Source organism: Sabethes cyaneus, chromosome 1, assembly GCF_943734655.1.
Source record: "Sabethes cyaneus chromosome 1, idSabCyanKW18_F2, whole genome shotgun sequence".
Classification (NCBI taxonomy): Eukaryota; Metazoa; Arthropoda; class Insecta; order Diptera; family Culicidae; genus Sabethes; species Sabethes cyaneus.
Genome location: NC_071353.1, coordinates 151878497 through 151904807, shown reverse-complemented (window position 1 = coordinate 151904807; position 26311 = coordinate 151878497). Strand labels below are relative to the sequence as shown.

Sequence of the window (26311 nt, the reverse complement as noted above, 5' to 3'; positions counted from 1 at the left end):
ATCCGATCCGATTAACGATGACAAAAAGTTAACAACAATACAAAAAGACGACAAAAAATCAACAAAAAGCCGACAAACTGACGTTGAAAAGTGAAAAAAAGACGACGAAAAAACGTTATACGGACAACAACATTAAGACAACATCGGAAGATATCAAATAGATGACAAAGGGATGTCAAAAACACGACACAAAATGACAAAGTATCGTTGAAAAGAAAACAAAAAGATTTAGATAAGACGACAACAAGATGACAAGGGGACAAAAAGACGATAAAAAGTCGACTAAAAATGACAAAAAGACGACATAGAATGGATATAAAGACAATAAAACGTCGTCAAAAAGATGACGAAAACACGGCAAAAAGACAACAAAAATACGACAACAAAATGGCAAAAAACAACGATGAAAAAATAACGAAACGAAGATAAAAAATTGACGAAAATACGTCAAAAGACGACAAAAGGGCGTGGAAAAGCCTGCAATAAGACGACAAAATGTCGTCTAAAAGACGACAGCTTTTCACAAAAAAGCCAGCAAAAAACGACAAAAAGACGGCCAACAAACGACGAAAAGGCGACAGAATGACGAAAAAATAAAACGACGAACAAAAATAACATGAAAACGTTAATAAAAACAAAACAAAACACAATAAAAACGAAAAAGAGATGTCGACCGAATGACAACAAAAGGCCGACAAAAAGTGGACGGAAAACAACAAAAAAAAGACAAAATAACGATAAAAGAAAACGTGAAATAGGCGACAAAAAGACTGCGAAGACACAACAAAAAGATGACAAATAATTACAAAAAAACGACAAATTATCATCAAACAGTGACGATAAAATAACGACAAAAAGACGACTAGAATATGATGGAAAGACGGAACAAAAAACGAAAACGAAGACGGAAAGACAGCAGAAAAATTACGACACAAAAGGTAAAAGGACGGCAAAAGATGACAAAGAAACGACAAAAAGGCAAGGCAATTGAAGCGACAGCGAGATGACGAAAAAGCAAAAAGAAAAGGGCTTTCGTTTTTCGTTTTTCGTTTTCGTTTTCGTTTTTCGTTTTTCGTTTTTCGTGTATCGTTTTTCGTTTTTCGTTTTTCGTTTTTCGTTTTTCGTTTTCCCATTTCCTTTCCCATTTCCCATATCCTTTCCCATTTCCCATATCCTTTCCCATTCCCATTCCCATTTCCTTTTCCTTTTCCTTTTCCTTTTTCTTTCCCATTCCCATTTCCTTTTCCTTTTCCTTTTCCTTTTCCTTTTCCTTTTCCTTTTCCTTTTCCTTTTCCTTTTCCTTTTCCTTTTCCTTTTCCTTTTCCTTTTCCTTTTCCTTTTCCTTTTCCTTTTCCTTTTCCTTTTCCTTTTCCTTTTCCTTTTCCTTTTCCTTTTCCTTTTCCTTTTCCTTTTCCTTTTCCTTTTCCTTTTCCTTTTCCTTTTCCTTTTCCTTTTCCTTTTCCTTTTCCTTTTCCTTTTCCTTTTCCTTTTCCTTTTCCTTTTCCTTTTCCTTTTCCTTTTCCTTTTCCTTTTCCTTTTCCTTTTCCTTTTCCTTTTCCTTTTCTTTTTCTTTTTCCTTTTCCTTTTCCTTTTCTTTTTCCTTTTCCTTTTCCTTTTCCTTTTGCTTTTGCTTTTGCTTTTGCTTTTACTTTTGCTTTTGCTTTTGCTTTTGCTTTTGCTTTTGCTTTTGCTTTTGCTTTTGCTTTTGCTTTTGCTTTTGCTTTTGCTTTTGCTTTTGCTTTTGCTTTTGCTTTTGCTTTTGCTTTTGCTTTTGCTTTTGCTTTTGCTTTTGCTTTTGCTTTTGCTTTTGCTTTTGCTTTTGCTTTTGCTTTTGCTTTTGCTTTTGCTTTTGCTTTTGCTTTTCGCTCTGGCTCTGGCTCTGGCTCTGATTTTTGTTCTTGTTCTTGTTCTTGTTCTTGTTCTTGTTCTTGTTCTTGTTCTTGTTCTTGTTCTTGTTCTTGTTCTTGTTCTTGTTCTTGTTCTTGTTCTTGTTCTTGTTCTTGTTCTTGTTCTTGTTCTTGTTCTTGTTCTTGTTCTTGTTCTTGTTCTTGTTCTTGTTCTTGTTCTTGTTCTTGTTCTTGTTCTTGTTCTTGTTCTTGTTCTTGTTCTTGTTCTTGTTCTTGCTTCTATTTCTATTTCGCTTTCTGTTTCTGTTTCTGTTTCTGTTTCTGTTTCTGTTTCTGTTTCTGTTTCTGTTTCTGTTTCTGTTTCTGTTTCTGTTTCTGTTTCTGTTTCTGTTTCTGTTTCTGTTTCTGTTTCTGTTTCTGTTTCTGTTTCTGTTTCTGTTTCTGTTTCTGTTTCTGTTTCTGTTTCTGTTTCTGTTTCTGTTTCTGTTTCTGTTTCTGTTTCTGTTTCTGTTTCTACTAGAAAATTATCTAAATTAAAAGTGAAAATGGGTGTGAAATTGTACTTCGAAATTGTTCACATCAATTGTTTATTTATTTTTTCCTAATAGCAATTTATTAAATACATTTAAAATTAATCAAATTGAGCTTTCTATTCACTTGCCATAGATTTGTGCAATATAGTTAAAAAAGGTCGTATTGTATGCCACAATAACCAGTTGAATGTACCGCTGACCGATTCCTCCGGCAACGACAAATCCATCGCCCAAGCTAGAACTTTGACTCACCACAACCTGAACGTAGCTGACGACTGCGCCAGTTCCGGACTGCGGATAGCTTAGCGTTAGAGTGACATCCTGCGGCGTACTCCAGGATTGGCTGTCCTGACTGGTTCCAACCAGGCGGTCACCTACAGTGAAAGGCAAATTACAAAATTAACATCAGTTTATGAACTATCAGGAGGCGCAAACTTACCGGAAACTCGTCCACCGACAGTGTAGATAATCTGCTGCCGTGGGCTTCGAGAAACTTCCATCGGAACCAGTTCCAGTTCTGGGTGGGCCGCCTTAAAGGCGGTGATGTCTTTCACAATCTCAATCCTAGCTCCGATGCCAGCCGGTTGCTCGACCTCTTGGGCTAGAACGGTGGCAACCACTGCCAGTAAGGCAACTCCAAAAGTGATGAATTTCGCCATTTTATTTTAAATGTTTTGGTATCTTTAAGGATAACTAATTGACTTGTTCGATTGAAGTGGTTTGCTAAAACTGATAAATCCACCATTCAACGGTAGAATATTTATACAAGCGGATCGGAACAATCTGTGCACCATTATCAGTGGATGAATTGGCTATCGTTATCAGAAGGTAATTTGATTTTATTGTCACGCGCCTCCGGCGTAGAAAGTGTGTCGAAGCCCAACCCGATTCTTGATAATCGGAAGCACATTGATTAGTAAATAGGAAGCCAACTCAATTGCATTTTTGGTAAACAATTTTTTGTCGTATTGTTTTTTGAACGAAAGGTGTTGGATCTGGATTACAGGGATTGTGGCACGTCAAGGTCAGCACCTATCTGAGAGAGCACCATAAATTATATTGTATCAAACCGAAACCGGTTTGATTGTAACCCGAAAATGAATCACGGAAATGTTTAAGTCGTAATTTTTCGTACTAATCAATTTTTCGATTAACCCAATTTGATTATATTTTGTCGATTGCAAATTGGTAGCTTTTTTTCGTTCAATTGCATTTAGGCACGTTTGTTATTTCGGCTCTAAAAAACAGTTCGAACATGATTCACCAAAATGATTTCATTTCAATTGCAGTAGATTGTAAAGCAAAACAAGGAACATAAGTAACAAGATTGGAAAATGATGGCTTTCAGTTTTTCGAAGAAAAACTAGTTCACTAATCCGGAGATAATACATTTGTTGTGTGGAGTCTGAGCGCAGCTCAGCGATCACCAGCTAATGCTAATGGGAAAATCACAGCCACTTTTCCGACGAATTGGTGCGGTTTAGAGTGCCACAAATATTTATGTGAATCAATCGTTCACCGCCTTTCATTTTGGCCGAATCGATCGCAGCGCAGCTGCGTGACATAATCGGAAAAGTGAAACACTCTGGACTGGATGGGTGGATGGTTGGGTTGGTGCTTCAACAGCACCAAAACACCATAATGGAGGAATGCAGCGGTATGCAGTTGCAAAACACGTGTCTATTATCGTGGAAAATTCTTGCAAAATAACAAAAAGCAAGCGACAGAGAACGAAACAAAAGTATCTGCGCTCGCAGAGCGCAATTAATTGGCTTTGAACTGCCCTTGCCTCTGCAAACCTGGTTCGATATTATTTAATTCAATTATTGAATTATCAAATTAAATTTTCAATCATCATACCATAGGACCATATGATATGTGCGCAATTTCGTCTTTGCTGTTAATGCTGCGTAGTGCGGTCGAGGTTTGTGCTACAAAAAGGGGCCTACAATAAATGAAGCATAAAGCTGCTTTTCGATTCAATGGTTCTATTGTTTCTAGTGTCTATGCTTTATGAGACATGCAAAATTTGTGGGTACTCTGAGCTCTTTCACGTGATCATATTTGAAATCTATTCTCATCAACGGTTAAATCTGAAGGCACTGTGTTTCGCCTCGTTTGAGCTGTCAAATACAGTTATTAAGGATGATTCTGTAAACTTTTCTAGCTTAGGGCCAATCACGAACCCGCTCATCACTGGTTAGCCGTAATGATCATCTAGTCTTCAATAGGTTTGATTTGATGACCAAAAGCGTGAAAAATGGTTGTGTTCTTTCCACTAAACAGTGGGTCACATCACAGCTTAACATATTATTGTTCACCTAGCTATTCAATCTTTATAATAGACAGCGAAATGATTTGATGATTACATACACTTTTCTAGTTATAAAAGGACTGTTTTTGTTTATATCGTTGGTGGTTTTCAAAAATCACGTTTAACTGTTCGACAACAGACTATTTCCAAAATTGATTTTACTATACGGGGGCAAGGGATGTATTGTCCACGTTAAGAAGAATCTCGTAATAATCGCCAATGCAGAATGCATGTCAAGAAACAAGACTACATAAGTCCAACAGTAGAACAGTTTACCGCCCAATATACTGCTTCAAAATCGTGAAATTTTGTAAGGCCTCCGAAAACTTGTTTCCAGATTCGTTGTAAAATGTATACAAAACGTTTCACAACAACGGGTTAAAATGCGCCACAGCAAGTGGGCAAATGCGCCGACTGTTATATTTCAATGCAAGATCGGTACGACTCGGAAAAGCTTGGATAGCTACCTACTCCTTCCCTTGTTATTCAGGATCCGGTCCCCGACGATCGGCATATCTTGACTCCACTCCTTCGGAGCGAATCAGAACAGAATTAAAACAACACTGTGCTTTCTACCAACAAATTTTTGACGTTTATCTACGCGCCCATGGACTACTAGATCTCACCGACTTACCCACTTTTTCCGTAAAATTTAATGCAAAGCAAAATAATTTCTGTAACCCAGAAGTTCGCAGTTTTTAATTTGATCGGACACTAGTTTTACAATAAGTGAAATAATTGCGTAAAAATAGTTCCTGTTTCACTTCCAATTCCAAGTCCTGTTATAAATTAATTTTCAAGTTTATTTTCAAGCCTAATTTAAGATTAAAATCAATTCTAATTTCATTACTATTTCAACACCGAATACAAATCCCATTTTAAGTCTATTTTCTAGTCCAATTCCAAATCCAATTTAAATCCAATTTCAATTCCGACCGCTTAGTTGGTTTGCTGGTCTAACAAGCCAGTCGTTGTAAGTTCGAATCTCGGCTGGGCGATGCTGCTAGATAGAGCCAGTAGGATTGTTGCAATAGCCTCGTAACTGTCCTGTACTCTATAAGCCGGCTGTGAAGTCTGTCGATAAAGAAGGGTCAAGTCTTAGAAAGACGTTTAAGTCCAAGGCTTCGCTTTTTCAATTCCTATTTCTTGTTCAATTTCAACCTTATATATAATTTCAAGTCGTATTTCAGGTCCAATTTTAAGTCTAGTTTCAAATCGAATTTAAATCAATTCATATCCAATTTTAAGTTATGATGGAAAACTTCAAAGAAAAGTCGGAATATTATGTTATGTCACATGGAAATTTTTTGAAATAATTTTTTCCTGTTTGTTCTTCATAACATTTTTTATTGTTCTTAAGTTTCAGCCCTAACTCGGATCCCCTGTTTGCTAATTCAAAAATTTATTTCTCATGAACCAAACAACGTAGACCAAACAATGAAAATATGAGTAAATTTTCTCAGCCTATTCACAGATGGACTACCAATGGATCTAGAGGACCCGTTCTCGCCATTTTCTTGAGTCCAGATTTCCCTCTGTCCTATATTTCGTGCTTTTCCTTCCGTTTTTTCTCGTTCGCAGATTTGTTTTTACTCTTTTATTGTTTCGTTTTCTGTGATTTTCTGTCGTGTTTCTACTTTTTGTCTTACTTTAACTTCTTCTCTATGCCGATGCTGGTCTGTTTCGGTCTTCCTACTATGTTGGGCTTTTCCTCCTTTACTGTTACAATCTGTTTTACTGTTTTCCGTACATCCCATTTATCTTCCATTTTTATTTTTTCCTCTATTTTCGTTTCTCGTTTCTCCATTTTTCTACTCTTGCTATTTTCTCCTGTTCTTTTTATCCTTTTCTATCCTGTTTTTCTCTTTTTGTTTGTCTTTTTGTCCTTTTCTCTTTTTTTTTGGTTCAGTTTATCCTCATATTCTTCGTTTTCTATACTGTTTTCTTCTTCTGTTCTGCCATTTTGCTTCTTTATCTTTTTCTGTCTAGTCTCGTTCTCCTTCTTTTTCTCTCCTGTGTTCTTCGTTTACACTGTTTTTATGCTTCATTCCCCCCTCCCCCCCCATTGGTTATATTCTTTTTCTTTCTCTCAAGTTTTCCATTTTCCTTCTATCTCCTTTTTTCCATTTTGCTTTTTTTCGAATGGTTATATAGGGATTTTTTTGGAAGAAAAACAAGGCAAAACATGAGGAGACTGGACAGAAGATAAAAATGCAAAATGGCAGAACAGAAGAAAAAACCATAAGGCAACAAAGAAAATGCGGATAAACTGGACAGAAAAGAAGAAAAAAGAACAATCGGGAAGGAAAAGAAAAGAAGAAAATAGTAAGAGTAGGAAAATGGAAAAGCGAGAAATAGAAAAGGGGATTAAAATGGGGAAAAATGAAATCGGAAGATAAAGAACGGATTAGAAAAGAAGCATCTGGCAGCGCAGAAGGAAAAACCAAATAGAAAACGAAGAAAATGTGGATAAAATGGACAGAAAAGGAGAAAAAAGGGCCAAACGGAATATAAAAGGAGAAAAAGAAAAGCAGAAAATAGCAAGAGCAGGAAAATCAATGGAGAAACGAGATGCGAAAAAAGAGGAAATTGGAGAAAAAGGAAAACGAAAGTTAAAATGGATATACGGAAGAGAAAAAGAAAACGTGATATTAAAAGAGGAAAATCAGGGCATAGTAGAACGAACGAAACAGACGAAAAGGAATTAAAAAGCGAAAAAAGTCGTAAGTCGTAACGTAAGACGTACCGACAACAAGAAAAAGAAATAGAAACGAGACAGGGAAAGAGGAAAAATGAATTCGAAAACAAGAAGAAACAGAAGAAAAAAGACGAAAAATGCAACAGAGGAAAATCTGGACTCAAAAAATGGCGAAAAATGAGACGGGAAAAAAGACATGTAACAAATAAAGAATACTCAGCGGATCAAAAAAAGGAAAAACGAGACTAGAAAGAGAACACGGTTTCTGTTTCAAGAAAACAAAAGGGGAAAGAAGAATAGCGAGAAAGAAGAAAGGTCAGAGGATAAAGGATGGAGGAAATAAAGAAAACGAGAAAAGAGGTCAAACGATATATAAAAAGAGAAAGATGGGACAGCAAACGAGAATATAGGACAGATAAAGTAGAAAAGAAAGACAGAAAAAAGAAATTAAGGGTGCATAGTACTTTTTACACCATATTTTTGCCTTATTTCAAATATTTTTTTCTCGATACCGCGAAAAGCGAATCGATTTGGGTTTATTGCTTTCTAAATATTGCACTTTATACTAATATTTGCAGTTTTGTTTGCATTTGTGAGCCTCTTTCCCTCTCCCCTACGGCTCCTTGAACATGATCATTCGAAAAAAACATAAGTTGCGGTACCATGGATTGGCGCTGGGGGGCTTATCCGAATTGAAAAATTCCAAAACGACATGAAAGAATATTAAATTATCTCGTGTTTGACCCATCCTTTTTTTTAAACTCGAACGCATAACAAAATGGCGGACATTCAAACACAAAAGTAAGGTTTTTAGTCGAAAAAATTGGCTTTAAACATTTCTAAAAAATACAAAAATTGTAATATCGAAAAAAGTATGAATCAAACACTAGATAATTTTGTTGGCTTTGAAACAAAAAAAGAATCATGAGAATTGCTTCAGCCGTTCTTGAGATATTTATGGTACTGACTTTCAAAATCTGGTTTCGAGAAAAACGACGTTGAAGTTTTTATTCGCTGTGTAATCGCTCCAGACATGCGCGGTACAAATAGCTGTAACTTTGTCAATTTTTGGAATTCATCGAAATGATTTGAAATACATATGGTCAAAATGTTAATCTTTAGAAATAATCAATAAAAAAAATCGATTTTTTTAAATTGAAAAAGTACTATGCCCCCTTAAAGGAAGAGATAAAAGGGAAGGAAAAAAGACGAACCGGCAAAAGAAAACCGAAGAGGAAGGAGAAAAGTGGAAGGTTGTTTTCAAGACTCAACCACCTGTTTAACGTAGGACTACGTGAAGTTGATGCAATAAAATACTGGAGCAAATCGCAAAAAGCCTGCCGTACTGTACACCCGTTGTTATTCCTCAATAAGGCCAAAAAATAACAACGAATATATCAAAAGCAAGGTTTCAAACAAAAATTCTTAAAAATCTTAATTTTTTTTTGCGGGATTAAAAAAATCTCTTTGTTTTTTTTTTTTCGCTCCCGTCAGTTGTCTAGCATCGGAAGGACAAAAACTTTTTAAAGTATTTGTAATGGCCTTATCTTCAGGTCAATTGGCAGATTTTTGATAATTGCCAAGCTTATAATAAGTACTGATGCTTTACAAAAAAATTAATCTCATTGGGTTTTGGACTCCTAAGAAACTGCAGCCGGTAGATAACATCACCTTTTGCTTTATTTGAGGGAAAGGGTCTCTGGTTGATTTAATAAGGAAGGACCCTGGTTCAAAAACTATTTTGCTAAGCGAAAAAATGAAATATTTTGAAGGCCCTTGAAAAGGCTGACTGATGATTCATAGAGCTTATTCTAAAACATTAATTTAGAGTAAGTGTACTTGGTAACAACCTTGAGAGCTTCAGAGACAACCAGTTATCTCAATTCATTAGATGACAGCAAACTAATAAAGATCTAAAGCCCGCCATACCGGAAAACCTAGCGGCAGTGCATTTGAAGATATCATTGATTCAACAGTTCATGCTGCTGATTAATTATTGAAAAACACTGCTCTAGCTCTCCTTATGGCGTGACTTATTCGACAACGTGACAACGCCTCTCTCTCAGATAGAAACAGATGATGTGATCAAGTAGTCTTGGCTTCATTCAAACAAATTGTCCCACCTTTTTTCTAATTTCTTCCTTTTTATCAACGACGTGGCTAGAGGGTGTTGCCTGTAGCAACTTAGCAACGAAAACTAATAATGAAATGATGTGCTGAAAACTGAAGTGAATATATAAAAATTGTTCAACTTTACGAGGAAATTCCAGGAGTTGCTTGAAAAATTCAATCTTCTGATAAAAACAATACGAAATGCACATCATAAAAATATATTCAGAATTGGCTGAGCTATAAGCGTTCAAAATCTATCACTTTTTCGTGCCACGATTATCTTTGCTTTCGTAGCATGCCACCCCATTAAAATAAGACGCAGGCCTACGTCAAAAAGAGTGCAAAAATAGTATTAACATGACAGAAAAGACGGAAACCCGGGGTATCAAAAAAGGAAAAGGGGAAGAACTAGAAGGAAAGGACATTAAAAAATAAAAGAAAAAGACATAAACTAGAAACGAAGAAAAGGGAAATGACAGAAAATGGGAAAGAAACTACTACAGTATGAATAAAAACATAAGAAAAAACAGGACTGAAATAAAAAAATGGGACAGGAAACAAAGATAAATAGAACATTTAAGCAGGAAACACGAGACAGAAAAAAGGAGGGATAAAGCGAAAAAATGGAAGGAAAGTGAAAGCAAAACCCAAGAAAACTGCACTGAAAACGGAAGAAAAAGTGGCAAAACGGGACTAGAAAAGAGAAAAAATGGAATAGAAAAAAAATAAAACGTGCGAGGAATAAGACGAAAAATGTCCATTCAAGATTCAAGTAAAACTTGGTGTCTGATTTCGTATCCATCATTGGTTTGAAGCAAAATTTCATATTAATTCATGTTGAAGTCTAATTTAATATCAAATATCATTTGAATCTCAATTTCAAGTTAATTTGAAATCAATAGTAATAATGTGTCGAAACTCAAAGTCCTAAGTCTAATTTATGTCGAATTTCAAGTGCAATTCCTATTCCAATTTTAAGTTTCAATTTCAAGCTTAATTTCAAATTTATTTCCTAGTCTAATTCAATTCTATTTCTAATTCAATTCTAATTCAAAAATTTAAAATTCTGTTTTAAATCCGACATCATGTCTAACTTAGAGTCAAACTTTCAGTCCAAATTACTCTAAATTTAAGTCCAATTTCACATCCACTTTCCACTTCAATATGAAATAAAGCTTCAAGCTCAAGCTAGTTAGCTCAAGTCAAGTTTTTTTTGCTCAAGTTAGTCCAAATTCAAGTCTAATTTAATGTCCTATGCCTAGTCTGATTTAAAGTCCAATTTCAACTCTAATTTCTAGTCCAGTTGCAAGTCTAACTTCAATTTCAACTTTGATTTTAAATCCAATTGCACCCGAAAGTCGGAAGTTTTCAGCCTAATCGGCAGGTATTTTTGTGACAACTACTAATAGATTCGTCATTCCACGATGATTAGAATTTTTTCAGGCCAAAACGCTCTTCATGCCGCGTGCTACAACTTTTGTGTACGTCTTGGCACGCCAGGGTGTTAAGAGTGCAACCACTGCGTACTACATACCTTCCTTCTGCAGTACTTTGACTGCGCCTTTGATTATTGTTTTTGCACCGAGTGACAGTTCCCGCTAATTTGTTTTTCACAACCTACTGTAACTTTAACGAATAAACACGTTGTTATATATTGTTCCGTATTCTCGTGCTTTTATTCCCGCAAACGTTTATCCGAATCGCAGCAACACTTTACAGGGCAGTGCTAGATCTTCGAACGTTTGGTTTATTAAAGCCTGACTAAAAGTTTCTCTGGACGTATTGAAATAACCTATAATGCGAGACTGGAGTGACGCAAAAACCCCATAAATGACTGGATTGCAGTATTTTTATTCAGTGTTAAACTTCAGAGTATTACATCACTATCATAGAACACATCACACCCTGCCCAGTGGAAGATTCGACTGAATCAGCATGTTTCTTTCACTTTGAACGCATTTCTTGAGCACCGTTGACTGTCATTCCCCCTTCGTCGAAGGGGGGTTGCTTGACAGTACCAAGCTGGTTTCCGTGTAGGTCGCTTCACGATGGATCAGATGTTTACCCTGTGTCAGTTACTAGATAAATTTCGGGAACACAACTCGCGGGCGCATAATCTATTTGGTGACTTTAAGGCGACGTACGATTCAGTCAAACGAAATGAGCTGCGGGTGTGACAGATAATGCTATCATCACGAGATCTCACATGCTTCTTGGGTTTGCGGAACACGTCGATATCATTGGCATCTATAGCGAAATGCCGCGAAAGAGTACTTCAAAGCTTCGAAATTTGAAGCAACAAGATTGGGACTCACGAAGTGCGTGGTCACAGACAGGGAACGTGAGAGTTCAAATGATGTTGAAACCAAGCTGGAGCTGGATTAAAGCCGCAAAGTAAACCGACAAATTGAAGCTGCGAATCGTGATTTTTACGATGTTCATATCCAGCTGCAGTTCCATAGCTTGCCAATTTGCACAAAATTGGCGCTCTACCAAACACTAATTATCCCGGTAGCCCTTTATGGACCTGAATCATTTACGCATCGCTAAATGAAGCTGATTTACGAAGGGCTGGGGGTTTTTGAGCGTAAAATTGTACGATCAATACTTGTTGTCAAAATAAAAAACGCAGATGGTATAATGCAGGCAGTGCACTGTGACAGGCTGCGTTAGGCTGGGCAGGAGGCCAGAATTCCCAATGAAAAAGTAGCTAAAACTATTTTCAGCAGAGAACCAGGAAGAGGCCGTAGACCGCTCGGGTCAAACTTCGCACCTGAAGGATATGCGCTGTCAAGGACAAGGTATTCGAGGAGATTGGAGAATCGCAGCTCAAGACCGGCAGTACTGGAGAGGACCATAATTCGTTCGGCGCAGGATCGATAACGGACCGTCGCCAATAAAGTAAAGTAAGTAATTATTTGATTTACAGAGTGAGTAGTAATTACTATCAGTGCTTATAGGCTGTTATAGGCTGAGGTCGATGACGGCCCATCTCACCAACTTGCCAGTTTGATTCGAATTTCCATTCGTATTTTCATTGGTAATTATGAACGCAAAACGAGTGATAAATCTGTTTTTGGCCGTGTTTTAAAGAAGCGAAAGCCACTGACTCGGAATAAACGAAAGATCTTCGTACCATCAAGCGATACAAGAAAACCGGTACTTGGAAAATACTCCCCAAACCTGACCGTAAACGCACTGTAACGACACTGGAAGCAATATCAAAGGGCGTATTCGACGGAGGCCAAATTAATCTGGACGTAAGGTCAAGGGAATTCAGTCAGCCATGAAAAATATGTTGGATTATGATCTTCGATTGATTCCATACGAAAAAAAACACGGGTGCACGGTTTGACTGAAATGCAGTTTGCTGAAATGCGCGGTGATTGTGAAACTCTGTATTCGGACGAAAAAATATTCCTGCTACAGGATTGCCACAACCAACAAAATGATCTTGCTGATATTCCGCGGGAGAAATTGGTTGTTCAAAGGTTCCAGAATGTTTCCAGAATGATGGTATGGGGATGTTTCTTCAAAAATTTGAAGATTTCATTGCTGTTGGTTGAACCTGATATAAAATCAACACTAAATATTACATCGCCAATGTATTGAAGAACCATTTGCTTCCCATCGTCAAAAATACCACAAGAATCCACCACACTTCTTCCAACAAGATTCAGCGCCGTCTCACCAGGCAGAAGCTACTGAGTGCGAGGACAATTGTACGGATTTTATTTCTTCGAAAGAGTGGCCTGCCTCTTCGTCCGATTTGAATCCAATGTTTGATTTGTAGCCAATGTCCCGCGATGTTGAAGCTAAAAGCGGTGAACGGAAACGGCGAAGCATTTTGGGATGCTGACGGTTGGCATGTCACTCGAGCACCAATCTTAAAATTTGTCCACTAGGCGTTGCAATTCAATGCACTCGGAGTCTATCTTAATTACCTTAAACATTTGTATGTCGTCGGCATTAAAAGACGGTAGCCAGATGGCATGGGAGCCGACATTTCGTTTTCAAAACCAGAAAAGAGCAGCGTTCCAAGGTTGCTCCCCTGCGGTACGCTAGAGATTTAGCAGAACGAGCCGGAAAACTTGGACCCAATCTTCACACTCAACCTACCATGCGTTGGGTACGAGGTGGCTATAGCCACCTGCAGTACGAAGCACAAACTCCCAGCTTCTCAAGCTGCTTTCACTGACTGCATCAATTTGTGGCCGCCGCCCAGTCTAGTGGTGGAACACGACAATTGCCGTCGTTACAAAATTATTCTGAAATCGATGTTCTCACCACAGGTGTGGAATTGTGATGTAAAGTTATTCATAATCATTGTTCAATTTTTTTTACAAAATAGTTATTTATTTTCCTTAACATATTTAAAAATAATAAAATTCAAGTCGCAATTCACACTCCATAGATTTGGGCAACATAGTTAAAGAAGGTCGTGTTGTATGCCACAATAACCATCTGAATGTACCGCTGACCGATTCCTCCAGCTACGACATAACCCTGGCCCAAGCTAGAACTTTGATTCACCACAACCTGAACGTAGCTGACCACTGCACCAGTTCCGGACACCGGATAGCTCAGCGTTAGGGTGACATCCTGCGGTGTACTCCAGGACTGACTGTCCTGACTGGTTCCAACCAGGCGGTCACCTATTAATGAAATAAAAGTTACCACTAGGTGGTGGAACTAGGTGGTGCAAACTTACCGGAAACCCGTCCTCCCAGAGTGTAAACAATCTGCTGCCGCGGGCTTCGGGAAACTTCCATCGGAACCAGCTCCAGATCTGGATGGGCCGCCTTGAAGGCGGCGATATCTTCCACAATCTCAATCCGCGATTCGATGGCCGCCGATTGTTCGACATCTTCGGCTAGAACGGTGGCGACCACCACCGCCAGCAGGGCAACTCCAAAGCTGATGAACTTGGTCATTTTATTTGATTGTTTTTTTGGTAGAACTAATTGACTTGTTCGATTGAAGTGGTTTGCTAAAACTGATAAATTCACCGCTCAATCGTGGAATATTTATACTAGTGGATTGGAACCATCAAATGGCTATCGTTATCAAAAGATGATTTGATTTTATTGTCACGCGGTTTAGTCCCAGTGAAAGTGTATCGAAGTCAACCCGAATTCTTGCGAATTGGAAGCGCATCGATAAGAGAGCAGGAAGTCAATTCAATCTCTCGCATTCAATTGCATTTTCGGTAAACAATTTTTTGTTGAATTGGCAATCATAAAAAGCGTTGGATCTGGATTACAGGGATTGTGTCACTTCAAGGTGATGCCTTATCTGAGAGAGTGCCATAAATTGTATTGTATCAAACCGAAACCGGTTTGATTGCTACTGAAGATGAATCATGGAAAGTTTGGGTCGTAATTTTGCCAATCAATTTTTCGATTGACCGAGTTTGATTACATTTTGTCGATTACAAATTGGTAACTCTTTTGTCTCGTTTATTTAACACAAGTTTTAAGGGTTACGATCAGGACCTGTGAATGACTGATCGAGCTTCCATTGAGCCATTCAACGAGTCGTTCAAGTGATTGATCTAATATCTAAGCCAATATTAAGGTGCGTGATTGTAAAAAACCACAACATCGATGACAGAGTCACTCGAGCTAAGTGGTTGTTACTACAAAGTAGCTAATCCGCCACAAGTGCTCCATTTACACCATCCGGGGTGCTGCTCGTTCCTTTGCCCTGTCCCCTTCTTGGCTTGGCACAGGACGGGGGCAGCTGGCCGTTATTGCCGTGTCACAACCGGTCGATCATTTATTTCATCAGCCAGCGCGGTCTCGTTTTTCCCACCTGAAGAGAGTTTGCATGATCCCAATAATAATAAGCCCCCAGAAGCGCATTAAGTAATAATGATCGCTCGTATGTTATTTTACTCCGCTACGCTTACCGGCGCATACTAAAGGCAACTCTTCGGGGCAGGTTGGTTTGGATCTCATTTCGCTTTGACAATAACGTCGATTGAAAGCAGATAGTCCCCCCCCCCTCTCGTCAAGCCCACTCACTGCCTCATCGTACGTTGTTGGTTGGTTGGTTGGTTGGTATGAACACGGTTGGTTCGAATTTGCTGCAGCCAATCTGATCCACTTGTGCCGAATCCGAACTGCGCAAGGGTTTCTTCTCGAGCTCGAAAGGTCTCTCAACCCGCCTAACCGCCGCGCCGGAGAGCATGCTTGACGGAATCCGAACAATGTAAGACTATAGGCTGGCACTGGCTGGATTCCATCCAGTATTTGCGGCAACTTGAATATGTCAAACTGGCAGCTCTTAAGGGCCACACTGTGGTTTCAGTGAACGAAATGGTGTTGGCTTACCAACCGTTCCGAAGGGGGGAATGTCCGTCAAAGGCATCATCATCATCGGTCCAAGCCAGTCGGAAACGACCTTCGCTTGTCGCGCAATCACGCAGCTGCCTTGCTGGTCGTTCCACCACCGTAGACAGCCAGCCCAGTAAAGCGCAACAAATGATGCCATTACACGAGAGTATAGTGTCATGTAACATGATGCCCGATTGTCTACAGTGCCAGTGCTTGCTTGGCGATATAATACCCTGGAAAAGTGGTCCCGCGTGCCTTTCCGCGCAAACGGTAAAGTGGAAAAAGGAAACCGAAAGTTTTATCGTCACACCATGCGTACGTTTATACTCATCACGAACATTGAATAGTGTCGCCACTTTTAGGTTAGAAAAATCAACAAACTAAATTACCCTAATAAGCACATTAATATGATAACGAAGATTAGAAATCTAGTTTTAAAACTAAAATATTACCCCGGCTTGGGTGCTTCTTTTACGACGCATTGTGGTGAGTCACACATTTGAATTTAATTCCGAACGCGCGTTTGTTTGTTCCGTTGCCGGTGAAGATCACAGATTCACAGCCAGCGTGCGGTGTGCGTTCAGATTGCTTATCGCTGGTTCCTGGCCATTGTGAACGGACGACCGGCCGTGGGAGCGAACTGTCGCAAGACCTGACAGCTCGGTACGGTAGCAAGGCAACAGCATCAGAGAATAAACTAGATTTGACACTTTGTTTGCTGATTTGCTGGTTTGCTACCAGCAGAGCAGGCGGTGCATTGTTGATTTCGTTATAACCTTAAAAAGCAGCGCAGCACAGCAGCCAGCGGCGGTCGAATTTGTTCCAAACAGTCTAGGATTGTTAGCACCAAGTTTAGCTCCGGTCGGTCGCATGTCAGTTTTTCCCACACGCGCAATCCGACGCAGATTCGGTGCCCCCGGTTGGTCGGTCGGTCGCCGTGTGAGCCGGTGGGAAAGGAATTCCAAGTTTAACACTCCGGGCATGCCGCATAAAATGTCATTGTTGGGCTAAATTGCCTGAATACAGAGTGCACCTCGGCAGACGAAGGTAGCCGAAGAAGACATTTTTCGGCGAAGAAGACCCAATTCAATGCTAATCGTGACCGTTTAGCGATGCACATCGTGCAGGGCATCGCATTTGACCCTGAATTGTCCGATGTTGCTACATGCCGGCGCGCGCGATGCGCATTTCGTGGTGTGACCTACGCCGCGGCATGTATGTGACTTCGTTACTTTATATTGTATGTTAAGCATAAAATAAAATAAATCTTAAAAATCCAAAGATTAAGAAATGCTCTTTTTATTCAATGGTTCAAGGTTAATTCTTACCGAAAAGTCATGAAAACTATTTCAGTGTGTATATAAAATGCTCATTTTTGCAACACAACTAATAAATGTCAAAGTAAGTGCAAAATTCTAAGATTATGGGCCGGATTAGCAAATCGAATCGACATGCTGATTAATTCTGAACAAATAGTGCTCGAGAAGTTATCGTTGCGGGAATTAGCCAAAAATTGCGAGTTATTCAAAGTGTGCGATGTTCAAAATCGTTAAGAATTATACAGAAACTTACACTGTAGATAATTTATCCGATGCAGGAAGCGACCAGCGGAACGGGAATAAGGAGCATAAAACAGTTAACATCTTAACATTACATATTATAATAATAATGAGCCCTGATGACCCCGACCCACTAAAACCCTACTCGAGTCTCCAGCCTCAAACCTCCTTGGCACCACCTTATCGGTATTACTTCAGAGAGGGGCTACTGTGCTTAAATACTACTTAGATAACTACTGGACTATGGTAGTTAAGCTGTTAAGCCGCCGTTGATCCGCTCTCCAGCGGTTTTGTAGCTCAAGTACAATCTGGGTAGCAGCCACATTGACCGCTCCCCAGACGTTCGAGCTAGGACACATCCTTTGAACTAAATTATCCGGAGTAGTGTCCTGTCCGCTCACTGCCATCATGTTGTTTCTCGCGACCACCAAACGAGGCCATATGAAAAAAGCATGTTCTGCAGTTTCCTCTACATCCACGCATTCGGGACACGAAGGGGACTCCGCATGCCCGAACTTATGCAAATACTGTCTAAAACAACCATGCCCTAGCAGAATCTGTGTCAGTGGGAAGTTGACTTTGCCGTGGCGCCTGTCGACCCACCCGGATAGTTCCGGAATAAATCGATGTGTCCACCGGCCTTTTGTGGAATTAAACCATGCCCGCTGCCATGTGACCATCGAGTCCGATCTTGTGGTACTCCGTATGCCCCTAGTTCCAAGTTGGTTGCCAATAGGCATCATACCCGTTAAGACGCAATTTGCGTCATGTGGAACTGTGCAATACGCACTCGCCACTCTCAAGCATATGAGACGATAGGTACTTTCCAGCTTACCTAGGTAGCTTTTGGTTCCTAACGCTGATGACCACTCCGGCCCGCCACACCGAAGTATGGACTCGACCACATTGGCTAATAGTCTTCGCTTGCTGCCATATACCGCAGAGCTATTAGACATAGTACGAGACAATGCCTAAATAGCTGTGGAAGCCTTTTTGCAGACATAGTCGACGTGGCCCCCGAACTTGAGCTTGTCGTCGACCATGACTCCCAGGAGTCTTAAGAACCGCGTTGACGAAATAGTGCAGTCCCCGACGCTGATATTTGCTTGCTGCACCGACTTGTGGTTGTTCACTACGATAACCTCCGTTTCATGATGCGCTAGCTCCAGTTTCCTGGAGCGCATCCAATCATCAACAATGCTTACAGAGTGACTGGCCGTCAACTCAACCTCACCGTAGACTTCCAAGGTGATTTCGTCCGCAAAGCCGACAATCACAACCCCTACCGGGAACACCTCGTCATGCGTGACATTCCACAACACTGGACCCGCAATGGAACCTTACGGAATCCCTGCGATGATTGGAACGCTCTTCTGGCCCTCACCCGTGTTGTAGCATTGCACACGATTTTGGAAATAATTTCCAGAATCTTGTACAGCGACATCGGCACTTGGACGTCCCGAAGCGAGTTGGCAATGGAGTTCCAACTAGCACTATTAAGCGCATTTCTCACGTCGAGCGTGACAACTTTGCAATAGCGGATACCCATCCTCTTGCGCTGGATTGCCACCTCGGCTGTCTTAGTGACAGACAAGATGGCATCCACCGTAGATTTGCCTGAAAGCCGAATTAGTTCCTTGACAGACCGTTTGTACCCTCAGTGTACTGTACGGGTCTGTTAAGGATAACCCTCTCCAGCACCCGGCTTCGGCAATAGGGCCAGATTCTGTCGCTTCTATCTGTCCGGAAATTGACCATCTGCCAGGCATCTACTCACTACTAGTCCCAGTGCCTTACTCACTTTTAAGGATTTAACGATCTCAAAGAGTTCCTCGTTCGTAACCGTCGCTTCCTCCCTGACCTCTAAGCCGCCGTCTCCCGCGTTACTTTGGATGTTCGGCAGAGATGCCGACCATCCTACACTATGGTCTGAGATACTGGCACGGCGGCCGTGGGACGACTCAGCGACCGAGGCGCCATCACGCTCTTGTTCTTTACCATGACGACTCTGTAGGCATCACCCCACGGGTTTGCATGAGCGCTAGCACATAACCTTTCAAAGCAGACTCGCTTGTTAGCTTTTATCCCACTCTCAAGCGCTGCGCGTGCAGCAACAAGCGCTACTCGACATTCAGCCCTGCCTTCGTCCGAATAAGCTCTTTGCAGAATTCTCGCACGAAAGCACGCTACGCGGAGTTCCGCACTTTCATCTGTCCACCAGTAAGCCGGTGACCTCCCATACCTAGGTCGGCTTTTCTAGGCATGGTGGCGTCACACGCTCGCGACAGTACCTCAACCAAATGATCATGATGAGCGCACTCTCTTCGGATCGCTTCCAAAAATACTTCGGAGTCGAAGTATGATGTCTTCCATCCACAGGTGGTTGGAGTGTCGGCTCTACCCGCCGACTGCCGCCTCGTTATCTGACCGACGCCATAGCCGGACCGCGGTCACTATCAGCGCAGCCATTGTCTACCCTCCAGTCTCCTATCAGACCTGCCAAATGTCACGTCGATGATGGACTCCGCACCATTTCTACTGAAGGTACTTATGGCGCCGATTGGCCAGATCTACGTTGAGCTTTGCCAGAGCCTCAAGCAGAAGCTGATCCCTATGGTTCGTTCGACGACTATCTCACTCTACCGCCCAAACGTTGAAGTCGCCCACCACAACCACCGGCACTCCTCGAGTCCTCCTTCCGCTACCGACTTGCATGCGGAACTCTTCTTGGTGGCGTCCTTCTTTAGCTCAAGAATCATATCGCCCGTGCGTGAGCGGCGGACGCTCCACACGTCCACTCCTAGATCCCTTAGTAGGGCATCTCCTCTCATGGTCTTTAAAACCTCCAAGTATTTCGGTTTTCAGGATAAGACCGTCGCCCTTCTTCGCTCGCTTCCTTATCGATTTAGGTGAAGCTTTCTCATTTTTTCTTTTTAACCTTAACCTCGGTACACGGGCCACCCGTCTTGGTGCTTCCCGCTGGTTGATTAGTTGTCTTCGCCAACCCGCTAGTCTGGTAGCTTTTAGCGATCAGGGGTTTTTTTGGTCCGCCAGGGGTGTCATCCCCTGTCTCAGAGGCTTGGCGGATGCCTTACCGCTGCTGGTAGTGCTGCGCGTCAACGGGCAGACATCCGTCTGTACTGACTTCGACGCCTTCACGGTCCCCTTTTTCACCTCTCCTGCACGCGCCACGAGGTCGTTGTGCATTTTGGTCACTGCACACAAGATTCTCCGAAGCATGAGCAAGCTCCGCTTGGAGGAGTTCCCTGTTCTTTCCCATCGCCCTGATTAGCGCTGAGCCGTTCATCGCTATGTCCGGTGTGGCAGGCATACCGCTGCCCTTGCCACTCACACTAGCGCTTCTAGTTGCATCCTTCTCCATCCTTGGTGGAGAATGCTGGTGTGCCGCTTCGCTTTCCGCTTACGCTAGCGCTTCCACTTGTAGCCATCGGCAGAGATCTCTGGATACCGCCTCTTGCAGACAGATTATCTAGTCCATCCACGCTCACTGAAGTTGAATTTATATTGTTTTTATCCACATAAAGTCTCACGAATTGAGGGGAAAGGAAAGTCCGCCGCATCAGAGCCTCTTATGATGCGGTAAGGGCAGATTACTGTGGAGGGCGCCCTGGTACTCCACAGGCTTCGTTTGTGGCAGAGTATTTATAGATCCCCCCTCCCTACCATTCATCCCTCGGCACAGGTCGCATGACACCTTGGATTAAGGGTTGATCTATTCACGTTTTTATATTTAGCCATGGATAACAGCTATTAAAACCATCCTCCTATTAGGGGCTTTATACCCTCTGCTCTGGTTCTCAGTATTTTTAGGTTCATCGAACACGCTTCTACCGAGATACGTCATTTGCAGGAGTTCAATGGTAGATGTTGAATGTCGAAATCATTCAACAGGAGGAGTGTCAGGCCCTAACGCTGCAAGCGGTTTACTCTGTAAACTGTTAGTGAGCGAAAGGCGTGACCGTAACCGATTGAAAAACGATGCATGGCGACCATTCATCAATGCATCTGCTGCGACAATTATCTCCTTTGATGGGTCATAGTGAGTGAGCCGCAGATCAGACAGTAGAATAGGCTTGAATTGATCAAAAAACTTCTGGCAGTTTTTGCTCCCAGCACCCAGTCTTTGTTCTCGATGTGTCCCAGGAACGCGATCTGAGAAAGCGCAAAACGGCATTTTTCACGCACACGTTGGAGAATAGCATAAAGGCTGCAATCGTGTTGCTACCTGGTGCGACCAGCGATGAGGAGCCATCCAAGAACGGCTTGATTCCAGGGATGCCGACCACCATACTATCGATAATACGTTGGAATGCGCCTGGCGCTGACTTGACTCCAGAGGGAAGTCGGTTGTATTGGAAGAATCCACGATATGTCTGATAAGTCAAGATGCGTGAACTAACGCGTTCCAGCCAGTTCCGCATGGATGACGTCTGGGTTTGGCAGAGAATACCGGTCACATTCCAGCGCATGGTTCAGCCTCGTCGAATAATCTTCACATGCACGGATTGATACGTTGTCCGATTAGCGTACGACGACTATTGGAGCTGGTGCTTGAATTGGTTGATGAACTGATCTTGCGTTCGTTGGGTATGAAATGGGGAAGGCAAATGAGGAGCGTCCAGTATAGCTCTAGCTATCCCAAGCTCCTACCTAGCGCCTCTACGTGGTCATACCCGGTAATGCTCTATTGAGTAGCCAAGCAAGCAGGTGCGATACTGGGTGGTTTCCGGCTGCCTGATCTCAAAACCGAGGTTTTGGGCAAACGACGGAGCCACACGACCTTGCTAATAGGTAAACAATATATAAGTAATTTTATTTATTTTTTTCGTTTTAGCTTGTTGAGCACCTCCTGCTATATAGTGAAAACTTTGGCCAATACGAGTGTTGATACTGCACATGGATACCAGAAGAAAAAATTAAATTAAATATTAGAAGCATTTATGGAAACTCAAAGGACGCTACCCTATTCCATTTGAAGGACTGCTGGTGAGATTGTTCTATTTTTGCTCATATATACCACATTTCATAAATAAACTAGAATCGGGAAGAGGGAGGGACCATCTAAGCACTTGTTTGAAGCGATGTGCCTAGGGAGAGTGAAACAGCCAACGTTCTAGGATTAATCTTGGCCCGAAACAACACATCGTGGATAATGAGCGGGCTCTTCTCCCCACCTGCTGGAGTCATTCTGCATTAAGACGGTTTATTCAATGATTGACTCAGGCGACTTAGCCCTTGGAAGGAGATTCTCTAAATCCCTGGTACGTGTAAGTGATGTTGCTAAACGACCAATTCCCTTTTGGCTCTTCGTACAAGAATTGGGAAGCATGACCAATCGTTGAATATGTTCAACTCTTTTTGACATGATAGGCTCATTACTATGAACGGATGTTCTGCTATGGCAGATGGTACACACTTAATAAAAAGCACCGAATTCGGTAAAATTTTACCGAAATCTAAACAGCTGAACGTTCGGTAAAAATTTCGATGATGCCAATCGACGTTTACAGATCATTGGTAATGTTTGGTGCAATAAAAATTTTTACCGAACGTTCAGCTGGTAAATTTTACCGAATCGTTTAAGTGTGTAGTACCATATATTCATATTCATATTCATGAACTGATCTTGCGTTCGTTGGATGGCGTTGACGTTAACCAGGCTGCTGATTGGTATTGACCACAGATCGAAAAGATCCATAGGCTGGATTCCCAGAACACTGAGTTCAGCGTTGTCCGTGGTGAAAATGAGAACAAATATGGGGACGTCGCCAATGAAGTCAGAAAGATGGTTAAGGTTACCTTCGGAAGCTGTGACTGCAGACTCTATCGCCGGTTGAGTTTGGTCCACGTTTCGTTCGAAATGATGGTGATCCCGGACGCTGAGTCAGGTTGAAGTTTGATTGCTACACCGTTGAACTTAACCGAATCGGGCTTCCGCTTGTTTACAATGTTGCAAATCGTGAAAACGCTCCTCGTCTTTACTTTGGGCTTCGACTGCTTCGATGGACCGGGCTTGCTACTGACTGCTCACTTACATCTAGTAGGAGGAGTGCGAAGCGAACGGACAACACATGGACATAGTACTGCGTAGAAGCCACCTCACTCGGGAGGCATCTTCCAGGGTTTCGCCATCCTTCGTGAAAACGTCTTCGTATCTCGCATACTAGCCGTCGAAGAAAACTCGCACGTCTTGAATGCCGCTGGCCAGGGATGCAATGATCACTGCCACTGCCAGCCGGATTTGCACGGTGCTTCGCGGTGAGATTGATGAGCTGCAGAACCGCTTACATCAGATCCGCATCAGATATTTTCTTTAGGTTTGAAAATTTCGAGATTCTTTAAGGACTTAATCGCCAATAATTATTGTTGTCGCCGTAACCAAGGTAATGAACTAGTAGTTCGGTGGTTGACTAACGAATGACAATCTTTACTGAGCAAATGAAATTCGTAGCCTTCTTGGGACGCAGGACAGGACAGAGCAAGGCCTGCTACAGTTACACTAGCAAATTAGAAACCTAATTCTATTATAACGTACAATCATTTTCATATCATACAACCCAAACTTAAACTTATTATCTATCTAAACATAAACATTTTCCTACTAGAAATAAGTGTCCACTTTATAAAATGAACAGACCTTAGTTGCTGGCTTACATTTTTTCTTCACAATTCTACAATTTAATTGATCATCGCACGCTGAAAGTAGTCTGGCAGTTTCGACAAACCCAATGATTAATAATTTCTACTCAGATTGATTAATAGTACCTACCGACGAAGAACCATGCTACACTGTAAACAAGTTGTGTACTTAGATGCTTATAATGAAACCTCCGGAGGTTGCCGAAGCGAACGGCAGGCAACTTAACACAGTTTTTTTTTTCAACCAATATCGCAAATAAATAAACAATCGCTTAAGGGCTGCAACCAAAACACAACAACACCAACAGCAGCAATTAAGCCGGCGTAGTTTACTAATAGATACACGCACGCAGCTAAGCGGTGCATACGCACCGCAATACCTACACTTATAGCTTAAATTGCGTGAGCGTTTGGATAAACAGCCAGGTACTGAAATGATTTACTGGAAAAAAAAGCATTGCAAAAACTTAGTCTTTAGTGGCTGTGTTGGTTCTATGCTTCTGCGAAAATAAAATGTTTCGCATTTTTTGTCGTGATTTATGCACATACTTTTGGCATAGCCCCAACGAAATCCTGCGGATAGCTGCAGCCGAGCTGGCTAATTAGACGTCGCGGCGGCGTCCACGAGGAGGTGATCGATTAGCGTGCGTGCTTAAACTAGTGCTTCAACAACCAACGGCACAGTTATTTGTGTTTTTCTAATGTCTGCATAACTCAGCTGGTTGAAAAATGTACGAATGGTACGAAATTAATCGATTACTTGGTTGATTTATTGATAATTGATGCCAGTCAGCGAGGCAGTCAACCAGCTCGTGGTGATGCACGTTGGTTTGCATGGTTTGCAACGAATCACTAAATTGCTTTACATAATTCAGAAAAATTGAAGACATAATCTAATTACAGCTGCAAGCTGAAGTCACTAAAATTATGTATTACAATTTGATTCGCCATACAACTTTGTCATGATTTCAATATCAATAAAATAAGAGAAAAGAATAATCATTTTGCAATCGACAGAAAATAATCATATTCGGTCAATCGAAAAATTGATTGATACAAAAAATTACGACTTAAACATTTCATGATTCATTCTCAGCAGCAATCAAACCGGTTTCGGTTTGATACAATCTACAATTCATGGTGCTCTCTCAGATAAGGCCACACCTCGACGTGACCGCATCCCTGTAATCCAGACCTATACATTTTAGTCCGATAAAGATTATTTACCGAAAATGCAATTAAATGCGAGAGATAGATTTGACTTCCTGCTCTCTTATCGATGCGCTTCCAATTTCCAAGAATTCGGGTTGACAGCGGCATACTCTCTACGACTTAGGCGCGTGACAATAGAATCAAATCACCTTCTGATAACGATAGCCACTTGATGGTTCCAATCCGCTTGTATAAATATTCCACGATTGAACGGTAGATTAATCAGTTTTAGCAAACCACTTCGATTGAACAATTCAATTAGTTCTACCAAAACATTCCAAATAAAATGGCCAAATTCATCAGCTTTGGAGTTGCTCTGCTGGCGGTAGCAGTCGCTTCCGTTCTAGCCGAAGATGTCGAGCAACCGGCGGGCATCGAATCCCGGATTGAGATTGTGGAAGACATCGCCGCCTTCAAGGCGGCCCACCCGGACCTGGAGCTGGTTCCGATGGAAGTTTCCCGAAGCCCACGGCAGCAGATTGTTTACACCCTAGGAGGACGGGTTTCTGGTAAGTTTGCGTCTCCAGATAGATCATAAACAAAAGTTGATTCGTTAATTTCCGATTCATTGATAGGTGACCGGCTGGTTGGAACCAGTCAGGACAGCCAGTCCTGGAGTACTCCGCAGGATGTCACTCTAACGCTGAGCTATCCCCAGTCCGGAACTGGAGCAGTAGTCAGTTACGTTCAGGTTGTGGTGAATCAAAGTTCTAGCTTGGGACAGGGATATGTCGTTGCCGGAGGAATCGGTCAGCGGTACATTCAAATGGTTATTGTGGCATACAATACGACCTTCTTTAATTATGTTGCCCAAATCTACGGCGTGTGAATTGGGACCTGAATGTTGTTATTTTTAAATATGTTAAGTAAAATAAATTACTATTTTGTAAAAAAAATTGAACAATGCATTTGAACAGAGAACTAACTGACTTTGAAGAAATACAATGGGTAAAAATATCAAAAGAAGCCCAACCCTGTATTGCCAAAACCTTATGAGTGGTGCAAGGGCAAGGTGCGAGCAATCAATTATGAAGACCA

The 26311-nt window shown here is 41.5% G+C and overlaps 3 protein-coding genes across 3 annotated transcripts; 1 reads left to right on the top strand and 2 right to left on the bottom strand.

Annotated features, from left to right (window-relative positions):
• Nucleotides 1–2500: 2500 nt before the first annotated feature.
• Nucleotides 2501–3039, bottom strand: LOC128732314 (uncharacterized). The gene is made up of 2 exons (XM_053825559.1): nucleotides 2820–3039; nucleotides 2501–2754 (listed from the first exon to the last, which is right to left on the bottom strand). The coding sequence occupies exons 1-2, from the start codon at nucleotides 3037–3039 to the stop codon at nucleotides 2501–2503; spliced, it is 474 nt and encodes a 157-aa protein (XP_053681534.1).
• Nucleotides 3040–13905: 10866 nt separating this feature from the next.
• Nucleotides 13906–14438, bottom strand: LOC128732313 (uncharacterized). Its single transcript, XM_053825557.1, has 2 exons — nucleotides 14216–14438; nucleotides 13906–14159 (listed from the first exon to the last, which is right to left on the bottom strand). Exons 1-2 carry the CDS (start codon nucleotides 14436–14438, stop codon nucleotides 13906–13908), a joined length of 477 nt encoding a protein of 158 aa, XP_053681532.1.
• Nucleotides 14439–25559: 11121 nt separating this feature from the next.
• Nucleotides 25560–26102, top strand: LOC128732312 (uncharacterized). Its single transcript, XM_053825556.1, has 2 exons — nucleotides 25560–25782; nucleotides 25849–26102. Exons 1-2 carry the CDS (start codon nucleotides 25560–25562, stop codon nucleotides 26100–26102), a joined length of 477 nt encoding a protein of 158 aa, XP_053681531.1.
• The last annotated feature ends 209 nt before the right edge of the window (nucleotides 26103–26311 follow it).